Source organism: Rhea pennata, chromosome 7 (assembly GCF_028389875.1).
Source record: "Rhea pennata isolate bPtePen1 chromosome 7, bPtePen1.pri, whole genome shotgun sequence".
NCBI classification, from domain to species: domain Eukaryota; kingdom Metazoa; phylum Chordata; class Aves; order Rheiformes; family Rheidae; genus Rhea; species Rhea pennata.
Genome location: NC_084669.1, coordinates 15,787,776 through 15,808,373, shown reverse-complemented (window position 1 = coordinate 15,808,373; position 20,598 = coordinate 15,787,776). Strand labels below are relative to the sequence as shown.

Sequence of the window (20,598 nt, the reverse complement as noted above, 5' to 3'; positions counted from 1 at the left end):
CAACCATGGCTACTGTTCACTAAAAAAAAAAAAAAAAAAAAAAAAAAAAAAAAAAGAGAGAGAGAGAAATTTTTGTATTTGTATTTTGTATTTGTCCAGCTGCACAATGAACCAAGGCAGGGAACTACACCTTGCTTAGCATGCAACATGCTATCACCACTAAAACAACTGGTTTTCTTTAGGGCTATTTATTATATTTAAAGCATCCTTGATTTTGGCAGTTTACCCATTGGATGCTGAAGTTAGAATGTATTTTATCGCGTGCAATTCTCCTTCTGCCATGTAATAGCAGGTATTGTTTGTTTCTTTATTCTGGGGACAAAAACGCGTAAATCACTGGTTTGCCATAAAGAGAAAAATAACAGGAAGAATTTATCAACAATTTATGCCTGCGAAGCAACGGATCCTTTGGAAAAAACATGGGAGCGACTGATCTCCCATCACGTGCTGCAACGCAGAGGAAGGAGCTGGAACCACAGCAAGGCGGATTCCCCCCCAGACGCCCTCCTGCATCGTCTCCCCCGGACTTCTACACCGCGCTGGTCTCACTCTTCCCACCAACAGGGAAATGATTCCCTAACCTCCTCGCTGCAAACTGAAGCGACCATGCCCCCCATTAGCACACGCTGCCCATCAAGTACTCGCAGATGTCTTCTCTTACTGTTAATGGGTTAAAAATGTCTGCAAGTGCATTACACCGACCCTGAAAGCTTACAGAAACGAACTCGCACTTAACCACATGTTGGTAATGATGAGCGAGACCACAGGACTGACAGGATGCTGGCATTTTTACTATGCTTTCTCTTTTGGAGACCATAAAAAAAGAATGTGACCGTCGTTAGAAAACATACCGCAAAACCACCTCTGAAAAATCCTTCTTGCAGCGACTCATGCAATCCAGACCAGCTCCAGAGTCCCAACCACAGAACCCAGGGAGATTTCCGACCCACGAAAGGCCGACTGCCAGATTCTCCGTTGCCCTGGGGAGGCCTCGCTGTTCCTGTCAACCTCATAGGGAAAGTTTTTTTGTCGACAGGGAGCTCTAATGGCAAAAGAACAGACAAAATAGCCAAATGCCATATTGCAGCCACCTGCTTTTCAGCCACGCTAAGCTAGAGTCACTACTTCAATCATTTCCCACTAGGTTACACAGATTTTAACCTGCAAATTGACATAGAAATTCAGTAAAAAGTTTGATAAAGGAGCTGCAAAGCACGTTTCTCATTAATCCAGGGTTATGGTATTTTGCATTTTCCATCAGCAATTCAGCGTATGCTCAAAAGTAAAAGGTGCCAACATAAAGATTCAAAACTCCAGCCAGTGGCAGGGTTACACGACAAAGTTCTCACTGGATCATGGTGACACCTGTCAGTGAACGCGCTTTGAATTCAAAGACATGGTTTAACTTTCAGATCTCAGGCTGATGTCTGATGGCTAGAAATCAGAAAAAAACTTGTATTTATTTATAAACAGGGTATACTTGATATGAAAGCTGCTTATGCAAAACCAGAATCCTACAGTGTCTTTTTTCAGCAGTCTCCTTTCAAAGTCAAACAATTTGTTTTCAACTATTGTCAACGCTTCAAATGTGGTTACTTGCTTTAAAGGTCTGAAAGCCATCTTATAATACTAGAGCACTGCATAACATCTGAAAAATGGCATAAATAGACCACTACCCACCTTAAAGCAGAACACAGAGGGAACACCACGAAAGTTTTACTTGCCTTATGCTATTAGCTACAAGATGCCTTTTAACCCAAGAAAAAAATCTTATATATGTATATACATATATATAATACATATATATATATATATATGTATTTGCTCGGGGACTTCCTAAAAGTTTTCCGATTACCCCATGCAGGCAAAACCACTCCTCCTTTAGGCGCAGGGCTGTCTGAGTGGCGCCTGGACGAAGGAGCCCAGCAAGGACAAGGATGAGCTTTAATCTAGTTATCCCAGGTAGCAACAGCGACTGAGTTAAGGCAGGAGCTGCAGCACAGGCTAGGAAAAAGCACGCAACAGGACCTGCAGCAGCTGCAGCTGCAGCCACTAGCACCACGTTACGTGGTGCCTTACGTGGTCTGCTCAGCAGCTTACAGCCCCAGACTCTGGCCAGCCCTTGGGGAAGACGCAGCTACAACCTAATACCTTTGCATTTTTTAGGCAGCAGCACTTATATTTCTTTCCTCTGAAACATCCTTAGATGTTCCCAATTTCGCCTGAGCTGGCCATTCAGTCAGGGTAGCAAAAGATAGAGATGGCAGTCAAAACAGTCTGGATGTATTTAACCGCATTATATAAGAAGCTGGTGCTAAATGTATAATATATTTTAAGGATCAGCTGCACTGCCACACCTACTACTTTTCATGAACTTGTTTAAAGATTTACATCAAAAAAGCCATCTTTCAAAACAATTTGTGGAGAGACAAGATCTAGCTATCTCGGACAAAATCCTGCCTTTCTGTAAAGTGGGTACTCAGACTTTCTGCCAACTGCATGACACCTGCAGGTGTGGAAGCAAGAGAAAAATCTAGAGATTTTTTTTTTTTTAGTGAAACCTTAAAGAGTCATTTTTTAATATGACCTGTAAAATCCAATACTTTAAAATGGTCTATAAAATGAGATACAGTGGTTTTGTGCTACCTCTTCACAATATTTAAAATAAGTTCCTAAACGTTACTCTGTCTGGGTTTTCTTGGGAGAGGAGAATTTATGACTTAATCTGCAAGTGGAAAGTCATTCAGATCACTTCTGTATTTTCTACCAGACAACCGAGAACTCGTTGGATTCTAAGTCTCAGAAGTTGCATCAAAAGGACCAGATGAGGAAAAAACCAATATTGTTTGAGATCCTCCCAGCACTGCAATGCTTTCTCATGTGCCTTAAGAATAACTGCACAAAAGAGGTCATCTTTTATTTTAATTCCTTTGCTATCTCCATTATATGAAACTCCATATTCCTGGATTTGCCTCTACATTGCAAACTCTGCCTTTTGAGATTGCTTGCAGACTGCTGCCACACCTTCAGTTATTCTTTATCCCAGCACTGATGCCATCAAAAAGTTTTTCATGTGATGCTGCTCTATGCATAAAGTCACATTCCTAAACAGATCCAAGAAACTACCAACTCCTAATTAAAACTACAGTTCAGTGAAGTACTCATTTCTGGGCATATGCCAGAGCACATGCAGCAGTTTACAGTTTGTAGATTAAGAAATTAGTGATTTGCCTAAGTATCCTTCCGAATCAGGATTCAAATCCTCCTCCTCCCCCCAAACCCATTTTTGGCAAGTCTTAAAAATCAGACAGCTTAGAACGATCAAGTAAGAAGGCCACTGGCAATCAGCCTGGCTAACAGAACCAAAGAAAGCCTTGCATTGCTACTCTGACTCTGAGCAGGTGCAAATGGGGCTTTATTTTGTTTGCACAAGACATTGTTGCGATACTCAGGAATTTCCTCAATTATATCCGCTTCCTTCACAAAACTGTATTCGGTTTCCAACATAGGGGAGTTTCAGGTCCTTAGAGCTCAGGTTAGAGGGTTTCCTGGTTTCAGGTCCTTATCGGCTAGTACTAATACTTGTTGAGGTGCTGACTCCAAGCTTTCTGATCTTCCCTTCACAGAAGCACAAAACCACAAAACAGCAGAGCCCCTCACTTCACATATACTACACTACTTGGATTGTAGAAAGCGACGCCAACTGTAACGGGATGGACTCCTTTACTATTCTGTGAAGGATCTCAGCTGTTTCAGAACGGGATCAGATATGCTCCTGCAGGATCAGCAGAAGAGGCAAGCAGCCTCTTCCACTACCAAATGGAGCAGCTCAAAACCAAACCTGAGTCAAAACAAGCTGAGACAAAATCAGCAAACTAATCAAGCTGCCAAACAAGGCTAATTACATTTCTTTTCTATTTCTACAACACAACATGGATGCTTCTTCCTGAGTCTGGATGCAATATCTAGCATACTCTGATCATTATTATAACTACTTATGTTAGAAAAAACAGCTTAAAGGAATGAAGTTTAGAATTTTTCTTCAAGTCTGAACAATTTCAGCTTAAAGTGCAAGACTATCAGCAAGTCCTCTAGCAAAACCAAAAAACTTGCTATTTCTGATAATCACAGGACAAAAGGTGTCAATTAAAAATGTTCTGGGAAAAGCTTGCAATGTATAACCCATCCTGAAGAATGGCAGATGGGAATATGGTTCATCACTTTCAAAGGCTATTTTCATCGATTTGACAGATGTATTCAGACATTCAGAAAAAGATATGATAAATGCTAGTTTACAGCACAACACTTTCAAGCTATTTACACATAAAGACACAAGTATTCCCGAATTAGTAAGATGTAGCCTCTAATCAAGCCATTTTTTTTTTGAGAGAGAGAGATGTGCAAAGTAAAGCTAAACCAACGACAATATCAAGCCACCTTAGCATTTTGCTTTTAGTTTTTAATACTAGGATTAGTATACAATAGTTAATTTTCAACATAACAGTTGTTTAAGGATCTCAAACAAGTACTGAAAATTGTATTAGCAAATGCAAACCCTAAAGTACCTACGTTTCACTAGCACAAGCTGAGAAAAACAAGTTCTCTGGAGAAGAAAAACCAGGCTAGACAGTCTGCAGCACTGCATGAATTTTCTTAAAGCTCAAAGATGCCTGTGTATTGCTCTCATCATGCTAAGATTGAATACAAAGGTTAACAGAAATGCCTAAACTCATGTGGGTTCCATTATCCAACACTTACTGTAACCTACTTTTTAGCATTCAGCATTTCAGTATCAATAATGCATAATGTTAAAAGTAGCTCAACTCAACACACAGTGCGGCTGAAAGAAGGTAACACAGCTCTAAAACAAGGAACAGCTGAAGCATGGTGTCACTCTGCTGAGTTTGCCTCGTGACCCCGCGCAGGAGGATAGCGACACAGAGTCGCTGGAGCTTTCTGTATGTTAAGCAGGAGCTGGTGGCATGCCTCTAACGGAGTGGTGGTGGCTGCAGAGAATAAGAAGCAACACCAGTGTCTGCTTGTGCAAACAAACAGCTAAGGAAACTCGGCTAGCGTGGTCCGGCCTCTGCTGCTGAGCAATCCAGCCACTCGAAGGCACACTGGCTCCACTACACGACCGCGTGCACTCAAGAGCCTGCGTGAGCAAGACAACTCAAACCACGCAAGGCAACAGCTAGGATTCCTAGCCCGGCTTTTATTACTACAGCATCCACCTTGACTCATTGCTAAGTGCTCAGTGAGGAAGCCCACATCTTCCCCCCGCCCCCCGAGAGACCGTTCATTCTTCACCAGATAAATTATTTATCATGAAAGAAAATTAAGGTGGCCAGCAGGAAAGAACAAATTAGAGTAAAGGAGTTCACGAGAAACTGGCTGCTACAAAACAGCATTTCAGCTTTCACATATACTCCCTACCCAGCTGCTAAGGAAGCTCCATCACCAGTTCTATTCACGACAAGAAAAGAATGAAAAACAGACTCTGAATGTTGGTTCCTCAACCAGAATTTGTTTTACCTTCTATTTTCACTTCCTCCTCTGGTTCCCTTTGTCATAGTTGCGTTTTAGAAAACACAAATTATTAGTACAGGCATTTAGAAACCACACTAGAAACAACAGAATTGGAACCCCTTAAAGTTTTTCACAACAAAATTTATTAGAAGAATAGTGGTTTTGAAAAGTCTAGCATCCAGTGAAAACTACCATACACAACGTTACAGCTGGGAATGTGTTTCCAAAATGACATGGTCAAATAATACAATGGAGCCATTAAATCTTACACATGCACAACAAGAGAATTAGCGCTTTGACATACAATGCAAAAAATAAATGGACCACATGAAATAAAAATTTAAAAGTACTTATCACATACATTAAGACACAGCTTATTTAGTCCAGTCAAAAAATCAGAACTGCATTAAAAAAAATTAATGTAGTGCAATCAAACCAAAAACCTTAATTTGTGATCATAAGTGCTCTACTACATAAAACATTGATCATAGCAAGGAACAAAAAATTCAAATCACACAGTACAAAAAAATCTGTAAATAAATATAAACTACAGTACAAGAGAAATATTAAATTATACAATTCCGTCAAACTGTAAACAGTATATTGAAATGAGGTCCATAAGAGTAAAGGGGGGGGGGTTCCTGTTTTTTTTCCCATGACACTTGAACTTCTAGAGGTCAGAGAGAAATGCCATTTTCCATACTCTTCAAAGACTATGGGTTACATAAATAGAAAGAGAAGATTTTTTAGATGTAAAGTGTCAAATAATAAAGCAGAGGTGTTGCGGACTTGCGCCTGCAAACAGATTACTGCAAGTGCAGAACAGCAGATTCGATTTTAAAGTTTCACCTCCTTGCAAACACAGCATGGAGGCCCATCACTACGGATGTTAAGTGCCAACACACGCTGCATCAGCGCTCAGCATCAGAAAAGACACACCTGCTGAGGGTCCGGCCTTGCCAATTAGGCAGAGGTGACTCCGCACACCGTTATCGACTCGTACCTCTGCCGATTACCTGACAGGTTTACACGCTTGTCACACAAACACCAACTTTGGCAGAACAATTACTAATAAACTCGAAGCACTCGCGGCCCATTGGTTTCCATCACAGTGGCCAGTGCACAGAATTCTCTAAAGACATTGCATAACTAGAATGTAGAGGTCAGACAGCCAAGGACCAGTGCTTGAGCTTAGAAGTAGTTATGGTGAAAGAGAAGCAAGAGCCACGTTAAGAAACCACCTCTGCACTTTACAGAAGCAGTTGGGAATGTATTTCATTTTTAGCTGCGCTGGCTAGTAGTGGCATTTTAAAATATATAAGTTTAAGATAACATATATACTATATATGTATATAATATAATACATATTATATAATATACATAGGAACTTCTTACAATACATAGCAGGAACCCCCACGCGATCTGCTCAGTAGTAATAACTGAATATACAGAATGCCACTATAAGTGTCTGAGGCACTGTGTGCTGGAGAGTAAATATGCAGCTTTAAAATCCGTTTGGCTGAGTTATACCTGGATACCTGAACTGAGTTTTAAGTTGACATTCATCAAGGATGTGCTATCAGCACGTCAAAAGAAAAAGCAAAACAAAATACAAGTCACTGCTAGGTTTAAGAAGAGAGTACAAGTACCTGAATTGAGTGAGGATAGTGTGTAAACTGTCCCTGAGGGTTTTTTTTAAACAGTGTGTGTACAAGTTGGATTCCTAAGAACATTAGTTTCACTTACATTGCGGACTGATAAAATACCAATGTCTGACAATTTAACAAGTGGAGGTTAGAAAGAGTTATGAGCAAACACTCAAAACATATTTTATACATTTTAAAGCAGCAGTAAGCTGCTGTAAGCATACATCCCATCAGTACAAGCAACACATGGGACTCAGATAAAGGTTTCTATTTGCAAAAAGCCCATCATATATCAATAAGTAAAGAATATTCACCTTCTAAATTAGAATGCACCTAGTTACAGACTAGCAATTCAAGATTATTTTTTTTAATCAAATACTTTGCTATACTTTGCTATTACATACTAAAATTCCTTAAGCTCACTAATGCTGGTATTCTAATCTATTTTTTTCAAATGTTCCCCCTTCATTTAAGAAATATACCATTCCACAACTTAAACATTAAGATCCATTTTCAGTCCTCAGATGTAAAAAGCACGTCAATGAGTTTATATTAAAAATTTACATGGTAAAAAGGCTTGAATTTCAGCCAGAGATTCTAAATACTACTCATTCCCTGAAGGCATAAGGGAGAAAGAATCCCTACCCATTTTCCTTGTGATAAATTTTTTTCAAACTGAACATCAAGCAATGGTTCAAAATGATTTTGCAGTTTGGGAAACGTCCCTTTCCCTACCCATCATCCCAGATTCCAAACGTCAAGCCCTGAAATGGCCTACTGAAATGATTAGTTAAAATATCAGGCATGTATACATCCCCTGCCTGAACTTCAGAATATATTCTTGTACTATTCTTTAAAAGACAGACTAGTATCCCAAGAGAACTTGTGATCTGACCTGAAAAGCAGTTAATGATCCTAGATTGTACATTTACAATATCTCATAACCTGAAGACCAGATTTAATTAAGACTCTGGTGTTGTAACAGAAAAAGTGCTGCAGTTATTTATCCCTTTTCTGGTACTTTAGAATAGGTCAGACAAGTGCTTTTATAGTGACAGTAAAGTTTACATGCTTCCATGCAAGCATAAAAAATATCTGCAAAAATATCTGAGAAATGTAGCACCAAGTTGTGGATAAACCGAATTAGTAGCTGTAGTAGTGTTTTCATTATTTCTGAGTAGGAGAAAACTTTAAATTAGACTGCATTAGCTAATGATTACAGAAACTGTTTTCTGACATTAACTTTTCCTGCTCCAGACAGAATGAAGTCTGTGTTCTAATCCTTCCTCCATCAGGTAGACTATCTGCAGAATTATCATTTTGAGCCTTTCAAAATTCTACTTACCAATTCTGTAGACACGAGCATAGGGGTTTTTGTTTGTTTTTAAGGTGAATGAATATCCAGGCCAGGCCAGAAAGAGTCCCTCCTCCTAGTACTTAACCCAGGAAAACACATTTTGCAATTGCAATAACAGATTTTCATGAGGATTAAATAAAGCTATCTTAACATAAAGTTTTCATGATTACACCTGAATGTAGGTATAGTTTGAGAGGACATGAAGTCCAAAACTGCCGCTGTAATACTGGTACACAGACTTGCCCCAGGCAACCCCAAGAACAGGGCAGAGAGAGAGAGACAGAGATGGACACTGGAACGCTGTAATTACTTAGAGATGTTTTTGGTACATGTGGAGTGCATCTATGAATTGTTTCGAGTCTACAGCATCTCTATGCTTAGTGATCACTATGGTACATCATATTTATACATTAGCTAGTAAGAAAAAATAGCTATAGTGATTATTGTATTTGCTACATTCAGCAGAACTGCAAATAACTGGTAGTACAGATTTTTCGGGTTTCTGCAGATTCTAATTAGTGAGTTTTCAATATAAGCCAAGAGCAAGCGGAAACCTTAATAGTACCAAAAGGAGTCTCAAAACAGAATTCTATAGGCATTACTTTTAATACCAGTATTAGTCAACAGTATCTTCTGGTGCCAAGCAAAAGTAAGATTTACCTAGACTGAGATTAAATTAATTTAATTTCTGACACATATTGTGGAGAAAAACAGTAAGCTTCTGATCCTCATGAAAATGTAGAAAATAACCCTTCCCATCCTATCTCTAACTTCTGTTGGGAAAGATTAAAATATTGTGAAAAAGCTTTCAGTATAAGTTAATAAATTTGCCTTCATAAGAGTCTGGATTTGCAAAAAGTATAAGCATCCTTACACCAAAGAGTTAAAATTCTGTCTTTACTGAAGAAAGAGCTCTTTACTTTACAGATGTAGCCACACTGTTTTTGAGAAACAAGGGAACTGCTCAGCGTTCCCTTCACTCCTTGGACACTGTGTTCTTCCCCTAAGGCTCAAGGACAGCTCAAGAGAATTAATCCAAACTAAGCTGAAAAGAAACATATGATAATTCCAGTTTTGCCTGTGCAACAATTGTTGCAGTTGATATAAAAAGCAATTCAATCAGAAATAAAAAGTTGTTCCAACCTACACAAAGCTTACTCAACCCTAAGACCTCTGAATCATTTTGCCGGCTCCTGTGAATTTCTAGGGGAAGGCAATGTACTCTTTAGGGTTCTCACGAAGGAAACATTTAGACTCAAATGTCGGCCTGCCACAAGACAAAGCACAGACTATTCCTTGCCCGCTCCTAACTGGTCTACACTCAGGTGCAGTTGCCTCTCACATTTAGGAATATCCTTGAGCACTGGAAAGCTCAGGAAAAAGGTGGTATAGGATTTGCTTGAGAACTCAGACACTGAACGCGATCCCTTACCAAAGGCACCATCCTATAGGTGTGTATTTGTTAGAGAGCCATTTGCTTTCTGGTTTTAATGAAAATTCAGGGCTAAACTTCAGGTCTAGAAGTAGGGTTGGTAATACAAGCATCAAAACATGCATTCTGCAACAAGAAGAAAGCAAAGGCATACCTGTATTGCTTGTTCAGTAATTTCTGCATTACAGGAAGAAATAAGAAATTCAAAAGGAAACTGTGACTTGAGCCTTAAAAAAAAAAAAATTAGAGGACCGAATCTTTCAACCAAAATAAAATAAATTCAAATACGTGTCCCTCAAATAGCTATTGGAAACGTTCAACTCTCAAGCTCGAGCATTACGGCCATGATAATGCCTACACCACTCTGGAATGAGGATCCGACTGGCTGAAAGTGAGGTAATAGTTTGTAATAGGTCAGAGTTCTAAAAAAGCACTTTTACACCTTACAAGTCCGAATAAAAAGAAAAAAAAGGACACATTTCATACATGTTGGGCTTTCTCACCAGAACGGTACGATAATTAACTCCACACCAGGACCCCTACCACACTAAGCCTTACTCATCGTCAATTATATGCTGCAGCAAAGATTTACCAAGCGACATCTAAACTTCAGTACAATATGAAACTTGATTCTTAAAACTTTATACACACAAAATATAAAATTACTTTTCTAGGATAGGGGTAGGGGAGTGGGATTCTCCTTCATGATACTTGGACTGAAAAACTAGTTTTCAGAGACTGCCACAAATATTATTCACAGTTTCTTGCTGTCGGGCTTTTTCAGCTACATCAACGTAGTACACAACAATACTGTTAAGTCCAATAACTACATCAGATGGACATTCTCAGGAATGAGAGAAAACGAGTGACAAAAAATACCCGAAAGGCCTCCTCCTAAAGATGTCTTGATTTCTACAGGGTTGCAGTTTATGTTACACGTTAATGCGATCTCAAAATAGCAGCAGGAGAAAAATTCCAAACCTTATCTCCTGTCCAAGTGATCCAAGTAACATAAGCGTCCACTTACCAGAAATAACATGAGAAACAAGGCTTTTGTTACAAAGACAGCAGTGAACCACACCTTCCCACACCAAAATATGGTCAACCAGGGATTTTGGCCATGCAAACTGCTGGTCAGCAGAAAATTAAGCATGCTAATGACAAACATTAATTCCAATCATATATTCAAAATGATCTCAAATACTACTAGTTAGCTACACTGAAAGCGCCTGTAAAAAATGTAGTGAAAAAAAATGAAACAAAACATTAGTGATCACTGCAGCACTTAGAGTGATACTAGTCTTACGTGATGAATCACCTCAGAGAAAATACATTAGATGGGACTTTGAAACAAAAAATTTAACATTAAAAGGTGCACCTGAATATTACAGACTAAATTTACAAAACCTACAATAAGGTAAAATATATATCTTTTGAATATTCAGCAGCTTTTTTTTTAATTTGTTTTCATTTTGAGAGGCTCATGAAATTTTAAAAAGGGACCACTAACTAATCTCAACCATGCTTCACAAAACAATAATGGCTATTTTATATTGCAGTTACCAACGTAATGCAATTAGTGCTTAAAAAATAATCTACACTTTTTTCTTTTTTTTCCTTTTTAAACAGAGACCTTTGGAGGAAATATGGTTGTTCAAAAGCTTCTCGAAAAAGAAAGATTACCTGAATATTAAGTTATCACAGATCAAGTGTTGTGTTTAAAAGCTTTGCAGACATGAATATTACAATCTTCAGGTCTCAGGACATTTAAACTGAGAAAGTTACGCGTTTGGTTTGTTGTTTTTTCTTTTAAATCCACTTTCTAATCAAAGCAAATAAAGAGTACTTCAACTTCTCACTATCTATTTACAATTCTTAGCCTACAGTCTGAAATGACAAGACAAATTCTCTTTAAAACTGCAGCATTAAAGGGTAGGCACACCATTCTTCTGCTGCACGATTGTCACCCACTTAAACATACACATACAAAATATTTAGGTTAGTAAAATGAGCACTCCACTTACACTACAGTGAAAAGTTTTATAAAACTCAATTCATGTTGCTTAAATAAAGACAACTGCAAAAGGTTAAACCTCTCTGAACAGTAAAACTGTTGCATTTTTTTCTGGAACTTGCAGCAAACTTTCTGCCATAATCTCCAACAGCAGATGAAAACCACATGTTTAACTGCACCTTTATTGCAATCACCAGCTAAACTGGGACGTATTGCAGAGTTTATGTACTGCTACTGAGCTTTAACTGCTTTAAATGCTGAGATGACAACTAGATAGCTAAGAGGAATCAGGATTTTGAGTGCTAAAATATATTAAAGAAATAAAACAAACAGAAGTGTACTCAGGGCCAAAAGCCCAATCCTTTTCAAGGATGAGCAGTGCATATTTAAAATGACAGCAATGGTGTGCCTAACCTTTGAAAATACAAGTTGTTGGGGAGGGGGAGAGGCTAGTAGAATCACCTGCTCCAGAACATGCTCAGCGTCCCAAGGCTATCTAGGCCATCCTCCCATGAGATTTTAGAAACCACTTTCAGTCACTGACATCACTTAATGCTCTCACACAGAAATTCCAATGCTTCTTTTGGTTGTGCAAGTGGGAAAAGCGGTAATTCTATATACCTTTTGCACAGATTAAGACCAAATTATTTCTACCTGAAGAACCAGCAATTCTGATTTGGTCAAATTGTAGTAAGTCCAGTAAGCTCTACCTAGTTATTGACAACTCCCGCAGAAAGCATCAAAGATAAAAGTTCTGTACAAAACTTATCCTGGATCTCCATATAATGATAGAGATATCACCATAGTGAATAAGATCGGGTTTGTGGTTTACGGAGTGCTTTTATGGTGTTTAAATGCTTATTCTAGCATGTGCTAAACCACTATCAAAATAGGTTAAATAAACCAAAACAAAAACAAAAAAATTGCAGGACTGAGATTATTTCCTGCTACTGGCAACTGCAGTATTTAAAAAGGAAACACCCACTCATTGGGTGTTCAACCCTGACAGTATTACAGCTAGATATGATGCAGAGCCTGAATTAAATCAGACTACCAGTGTTTTACTTCTTCCCTGAACATTAACAAGCTCCTTCACTAATGCGGATATTTGGGCAGACTACTGAGGTTGTAATGTTTGAGATCACTGTTTTGTTTTTGTTTTTTCTTTTTTTGCAAGATCACAGTAGTTTGTTACACATACCCCCCTTCCCCAGATTAGAGTCATTTAAACTAGTTGTTGGAACCATGTAGTTTAGTAAACTCAGAATCAAGTCTGTAAAAAGCATAAAGGTCACAGAGAACCATAGTTCTGTCAAAACGAGGCATACCCTAATATATCATTTAGTGTACCCTGACTGCTCCTGACCATGAGAAGCTTGTCTTCCGTGAGATAAGGCTACATCCTCAAGCAGGTGAGTCTAAATATCACCCTTCAAAAGTATCAAACAAAATTACAGAGAAGGTAGTGTTACAAAGTAATTAACCAAAGTATTCTGAAGGTAGTGTATGCAAGTTTTCCCTCCCCTCCCCTCCGGGTGAGCACTAAGCAGACCATGAATAGTAAGTACATTTAACTTTGAAAACAAAACAGCAGAGAGCCTAAGCAGACCCAATTGATTATCCATCTACTAAATGAATCTCTGAGTTCAAGAGAGGTACCATTCCTAAATGACTTGATTTAGCTTAAATCTTTTAATCAACTGGATCAAAGAAAAGGAGGAAGAAAGAAAAAACAAAACCTCTGAAACATTTTGAAGAATGACAGTCTGATTCTCAGTCGGAAAAAAAAGCTTGGTTTTAAGAGAGAATCAGTTTAACTAAGTGGACCTTTTCCTATAAAGGCAAATAGGAAAGAAAAAAAAAAATCCAACAACAGAAGTTCAGGTAGGCTCTACAGGCAAGGTGTCCATTTCCACAGATCTGCATTCTTTGTGAGGTAACTCAACTCTCTATTACAGAGAAACATGCAAAAAGGAAAAAAAAAAAAAAAAAAAAAAAAAGGGGGGGTAGGGGGGTTGGTGGACAGGTGAAGGAGGGGGAACTGTGCCATAGCAGGCTAGAAAAATTTACAAGTGTGACATTCAGAGCACACCTTTCACCTGTGTCCACACAAGTCTATGCTAAACTGCAAAGGAAAGAGTGTTGCAGTAAAAAGAGGAATCAGGTGTGCTCAATGGTGGTTGAACTATGCAGTAGTGCTCACCCAGTTTGCAAAGTAATTGGCACTCTACAACATCCCTACTCATCTTTCAATTCATTTGCACTTTGTGCTGCTTCTCCCTGGGGATCTAATTCAATCTTTACTGAAACATCCTGCCCCTCCGACCTCATTAATTTCATTTTTTTCTTTGGAGGGTTTTTCAAAGTGCCCAGCCTCTCTTTAACTTTGTACTCCAGTGTACTGTGGGGGATCCCATAAATACTCTGAGCTTTGGAAACACTCATTTTCCCGCTCATAACCACAGAGATTGCTTCCTCCAGTATCTCGCTGTTGTACTGTCTGTATCTCCCTCTTTTCTTCCTAGGTTGCTTGGAGCCAGGATCTCCCTCTTGATCTGAGGTGGGATATGGCTGTCCAGAGGTAGACTGCTCAGCATCTGAGCCCCAGGAATCTGGTCCAGCATCCAGCAAGCTTCTCCTGTTTTGTTTTGGAAGGATAGCCCTTAACTTTTTGCTAAGCGCGCTCTCCGTTTGTGAACCCATTACCAAAGAGCTATAGCTGTACTGGTCACCAGTGCGGGACTCCCATGAAAGGTCCATGCCTCGAACTTGTGGTATCTTTAAATCCACAGGAGACGAATGGCTCACGTCCTTTTTCCCATCCTGTTTAGTTTGAAGTGCCATTTTTTGAAAGGCAGAGTTTTCTGTAAGAAAAGGAAGGTCACTGATGTTGCTGAGTGCACCATTTCCCCTGAATTTCATGCGGCTGAAATTGAATTCGTAGTGTGGTTTTGCCCAAGAAGCCTCCCTGGATAATATTAAGTGCTGTCCATGATTCTGTAGTCCAGATGGCCCATGGCTGGCAGCCGTAGAAAACTGGTTTCTGCTCAGCAGTTCTTCACTAATCTGGAGTGATCGAGCCAGTGGAACTTTAAGAGATGTGGAGTGGCCATAACCTTCCCTGGTTCCATCCTGCAAGCTTCTCGGAGGTCCCCCATCACCACTCTGTAGTCCCTCCGGATGGTGCTGGCTGGGTCTCCCAGGTCGCCTAATTGGATGGAAGGAAACTGATGTGAGCAGGACTTGCACAGGTAGGGAGGGATGGGTGAGGGGGCCACTCCTTTATTAGAAGGCCTTGCTTGGGTAACATCACTTTTTGTGTTATTTATTTTTCTCTATTTTTTATTTTTATTTATTTTTTTTTTTATTTAAGTCTCAGCATCAGTCAGTTTTTAAACTTGTTTGCAAAAAAAGAGAAGCTTTTTGGGCAAAGAAAAAAATGAAACCTGTTGGCTGGTCTCTGGTTGGGTTCACAAATTCTCGGAGTAGAAAAGACTTCGCGCAAGCGTCTGAAAATAGCACCTTAATTACAAAGTAATAGTCAATCTCCATAGATCTATATGCAACTGTGTTACTGGTGTGACGTTACCACTAAACAAGAACAGTAATAAAAGAGTAAGCCAAAATGCAACATATTCAACATGCAAATATGACTGCCACCTGCAGTATCTACACATAGGTGGAAACATCGGATGATATTTATTTATATCATATTGAAGATTTTGCTGCTCAAAATAAAAGGCCTTTGCAGGCCTCAAAGATACCGTTTAACTTTCATTAAGCATCAAACATGAAAGCTGAGATACTGCAGATCACAAAGAAAGACACTGCATTACACTAGACTTACCAAATCACGCTCTCAACAACTAGTTACATATGTACACATCCCTGATTCTCATTTGATACATGGTACAGCTAGAAAAAAACAACTTCCTGCCCCCAAGTTCAAACTGTAAACTTTAGTCCAGATTACAGAGTTAATAGCAGGAAAAAATGGTGTGCATTTTAATCATTTTCCTTTCACCTTACATGTTTTTTTTCTATGACACAAACTACTACTGCTATTGCAAATAAACATATGTATTTTAATATTTTGCTTGCTTAGGCCCTTCTAATAACTGAGTCACACTGGCCAGCAAGTTACATAGTTTCAAAAACCACCTCCAAACTTTTCTATGTTCAAGATAAAGTTAATGAAGAGACTAGGAAACAATTATATCTTGATGCCTTGGGAAATTATACTGGTCTGAAGCCATCTAGGATCAACCAGCCTTATTTAAGGATAGAATAAGCACTATTGAAAAGCCACATTATTCTTTTGACTGTCACATTTAGACTGAAAAAAATCTTTAGAATAAAAACGTATCCACTGAAAGGACCTGACATGTAACATGTAACACACACAGTGCTTAATACATATGCTGGTAACTCTCCTCCAGGATTTGATAGGTCTTAGTTGAAGTGGGTAACGAGTCAACGTGGATTCGGAACAAAGTCCAAAAGAAATGAATAAGATAGCTGTTTCAGGTAACTCTCTCAAATAACGTGCATTGTCCACCTCTTCTACAGCACGTACTAGCATCAGAGGGTGCACCAGTGTTTCCGCACCTAAACAAAGGTCACACTGGCAGCTAACTAGGAGACAGGATCACCCCAACTTCCTTGATGCTGAACAGACTGCCGTCACCCTCATTGACCACACACCTGCACAGGTAACTACAGGTGCCAGTATGCAATATCTTCTCTTGACCCACAGAGCTAATCAAGACAGTGCTAGATGCTGGCCCTGTCCTCCCCATGTGTTGGACTTTGACCCTCACTTGATACACAAACAAAGTACAAAGACTACACAGCCTCGGCGGCTTCTACTGTCTTCATAAGAAAATAAAGCTCAAAGTAATCTTTTCTGAATTGAAAGAGAAGAGCTGGTAGGGAAGTTGTATGTTAAAGTATTTTTTTTAAAAGGACTAAGACTGAATGTTAAGCAAGGACTGAAGCATTTTATTACTAGAAATATTAAGAGGGAAACGTAATCTTGAAGAGGAAGATTGAGATATTAGTATTTTTCTGAAGACACTAAGAAGTTGCTAGCAGTATGGGGGGAGTGGGTGGGTGTGCATGCCTGGGATGGCATTATTTTAAAAAAAGTTCTCAGAGGCTATTGTTAGGCTAGATCCAACGATTAAATGATAATTTAATCCATGTACTCTTTCTGTACTTCACTAAAAAGATTACTTGTTCATAGTAGCTTCAAACTGAAATTCTTTCATCAGCACCCAAAATTCCTCTTATTCCCAGCCAGCCTCTCCAGTACCATTACCCCAATTCTAGCTAAGAGTCAAGGGTTGCTAAGCATATGTAAGCTATAACCATTAAAATCAGGAAAACTAGAAGTAATCTTTTGGTAGAACATTCTTTCATACCTTGAACTAATTAAGGCAAGAGTAGTATACCATATATTTTACAGTCTTTTAAACTTCTTCAGTGCTACAATACAATCACAAACCCAAGAAGCTGTATTTAAAGTTTTCTGAACTATCAGACTTCCCCCCTTTTCTTTTTGTAAGATGTGACTTTTGCTAGGAAATATTAACAAAGATCATGCAGTGAATTAGGTTTAATTCTTCTTGGTTTATCACTCAAGTCATTGCTATCCCCAAAATAGAAAATTTTGGTTAGTTAACCTTCCCCTAAGGAAAGAAATCAAATTAATCAAATTATACTGCAAAGTTCTTCATATGTTTAACTGCCTGAACTCCCATCTCCACAGACATCACTTAGCACTGAATCCAAGAAGCAGATACTGGAAAGATCTTTTGGCAAGTACTAAATTGGCCAAAGTAATAGATACTAGACTTCTTAACTTCAACTTAAGCCTCCCTCAGCTTGCAACAACTCTTATTTGGCAGGTGGGATGAAGGTATTTGCCAAAAGTCCAAGTTGAAATACACATTACTCCAAAGGGTTAAAACCAAAAATCAGTTAAAGTTAACAGGAGGTAGACAATACAAGTTTAGTAAAAAAAACAATTTAAAAGGTCATAGTAAGTTGCTCTCTCTTACCCATTCCCTGGAGTACTGGAGCACCCTGGAGAATGACTCAGAGAGGTGCTGCCGGCACAAGGACTCTTCTTAGTGGATAAATCAAGCACTCCGTCTATAGAGATAAAAGAATAACTTGAGCATGTGAAGAAACAGGATCAGCCATGTTCTCCCCTGATAAAACAAACCTTTTGGGGATAAAAAATAATATATTCAGCACATGGATCTTCTTTTTAATTAAAAAATAAAACAAAACAAGCTTGGGATTTATTCACAATTTGGTTACAAATGGCTTCAATGTAGTCCTGAAGAGTCTCAAATAAATTTGGCAAAGTTAAAAGCACGCCTCTGTTACAAGAGTCAGAGAGTACAAATGATAGTTCAGGATAAAACGTAGGCTATAACGTAACTAATCCTCAGAGGTCCCAAAATGAGACACACTCCAAATTCCTGAGATTTCGGGGGGGGGGGGGGGGGGGAGGAAGGTTAAGCCAGTATTTGAAAAATTCTTGATCCAAATTCATGGAGGAAGCGTTAGTATGTCATATTTAAAATTTTCTTTCAAGTGAAAGCACACACAGGCACACACACACAGAGTCAAGCACCATACCCAGCAGCTATCTTCATCATTTTCTCCACATCTCTGACAGGCCCTTACCGGCAAAGCTGTTACCTTTCCCCTCTCCATCCTGTCACTTTGACTCTCTCTCTTCTTCCATATACCAACGTGTTTTTCCTACTAGTCTGCTTCTTCCATTCTCCCCCGGACACACACTACTGGCACTTCCTCATATCAGCCTAGGCTCCCCCTGTAACAGCTTACGTAAACTGGGTGTTTCTAGACAACAAAAAAAGGGAGAGCTTTTTGCTAGGAAAGCCTTACTTCTATCTCACTGAAACAACTTGAAATTCTGGTCATTTTAATAAGGGCACCATTGCCATAGAAGCAGCACAGCCATCTGAAATTCCTGGAAACTTCGAAACAAGCAATTTATGAGGCAAAGATAAATGAAACCTGTTGGCAACATAAACTATAGACATTTCAGAGCTACTTGCTCATTCTGTTTAACTCAGGTAAACGCTACCAAACACGCAAACAATATAAGATGCCTTTCAGATTGCTTAAAGTTCTCATTTGACATGTAGAGAAAAAACAAGTTGACAAAGAGTGAGCTAAAACTAACCGCTTACAGAAAGCTGTTCCATCCACCGCATTTGAGAAATACACCATAACCCAAACTTAAGCAGAGACTTCATGCTTCCTTTTGAGCAGGGTGCTACCCAGGCACAGGATACAGTAACTCATTCAAGTAGCTCCTCCTTTTCCAGAGGATGCGCTAAATAGCACAGACTGCTTCCAAAGAAGCTTCATCTGGGCTTCCTCCCTCAGAAGGGTCATCAAAACCTAGGAGTCTTTGAGGTCAAGATGGACCCAGCTTCACTCCCCATGGAGATTGTTTCCCCTCAACCCTCTAGAACAGAAATACACCAGAAAGTCCCACTGGAACTCTTCCAGGACACCCTCTTAAATTGCTTATTAAGTATGGCAAGATCCCTGCCTAGTTACGTTAATATAAATTGAAATAAGATACATCAGCTAACGGATTACTGCATACGTTAATATGCGCATGCTCTAATGCCCTAACAAGTACTATGAACATTATAAATTATCTTGAAGCTTTTTCATAAGGTTGGTAACTAAGAACAATTCATCCTCATTCTAAACATCTACAAATACATGCTTTCTCTCTCAGCACTCAGTTCTCTCATTTAAAAAAACCAAACAAAACAAAAAAAAACCCAACCAACCAAAAAAACCCCCAAAAAATAACCTTGCCTCTCTCTCTCGCTCTCTCCTCTTTTAGGGAAGAGCTTCATGAATGTTAAACTGTTTTGACCATTATAAATACAGATGTAAAAGACACTAATTAATTCTATCTATTATAAAATTAGCTACAAAGAAAAGTATCAGCTAAAAAAAATGTATAGGTCTTCTTTAAGAAAAAGTCATGCCATACAACTTTCCTTGCAATATTTTAACTAAAGTGATAAGACAATTTTCAATAAGTCATATGAATGATAACATTCCATATGTCCAAGCTGTATATCGTTGGACACACAAAAATCAACCTTCTTACAAAAGACTCCATAACATAACAAAGAATAAAAAGATACCCACAATACTACATTAGATAGCACAAGGCTTTTCTTTTTTTCTTTTTTAAGCACCTTTTCTACTTGAGGATGAACAGCCTACCTTGTATTTGATAGAATGATTCCAGGCATTTAGTAACGCATTTCTAAAGAAGGGTAAAAGGGCTAATTTTAACCCTGTCAGTAAGATACTCTGATGATAACGTCTATTCCACACTTTCGGAAAGAGAAAACATTCACATACCATAATCTCTTGCAGAATTTGCCTATTAAAAACATTTTTGATAGAAAGCAAGGTTTCCCATTTAAAATGAGCCCTGCAACACTGTTACAAGTTATTCATCTGTGCTCTGTAGAACAAGTCTATTTTTAAGGTAGAAAAGAGATGTTTCTTGTAAATACATAAACAAGGAAGCTATTGTATC

General features: G+C 38.8%; 1 protein-coding gene across 3 annotated transcripts in view; it reads right to left on the bottom strand.

Moving 5' to 3' along the window:
• Positions 1–13,986: 13,986 nt before the first annotated feature.
• Positions 13,987–20,598, bottom strand: part of LOC134142940 (ligand-dependent corepressor) — a 55,100-nt gene continuing 48,488 nt past the window's right edge. For all 3 annotated transcript variants that reach the window (XM_062580511.1, XM_062580510.1, XM_062580512.1), the window contains 2 exons: positions 18,041–18,134; positions 13,987–15,186 (listed from right to left, as the gene is read on the bottom strand). In XM_062580511.1, the coding sequence (XP_062436495.1) occupies positions 14,217–15,186; positions 18,041–18,134 (1,064 nt within the window). In that variant the 3' untranslated portion in view covers positions 13,987–14,216. The remainder of the gene's footprint in view (positions 15,187–18,040; positions 18,135–20,598) is intronic.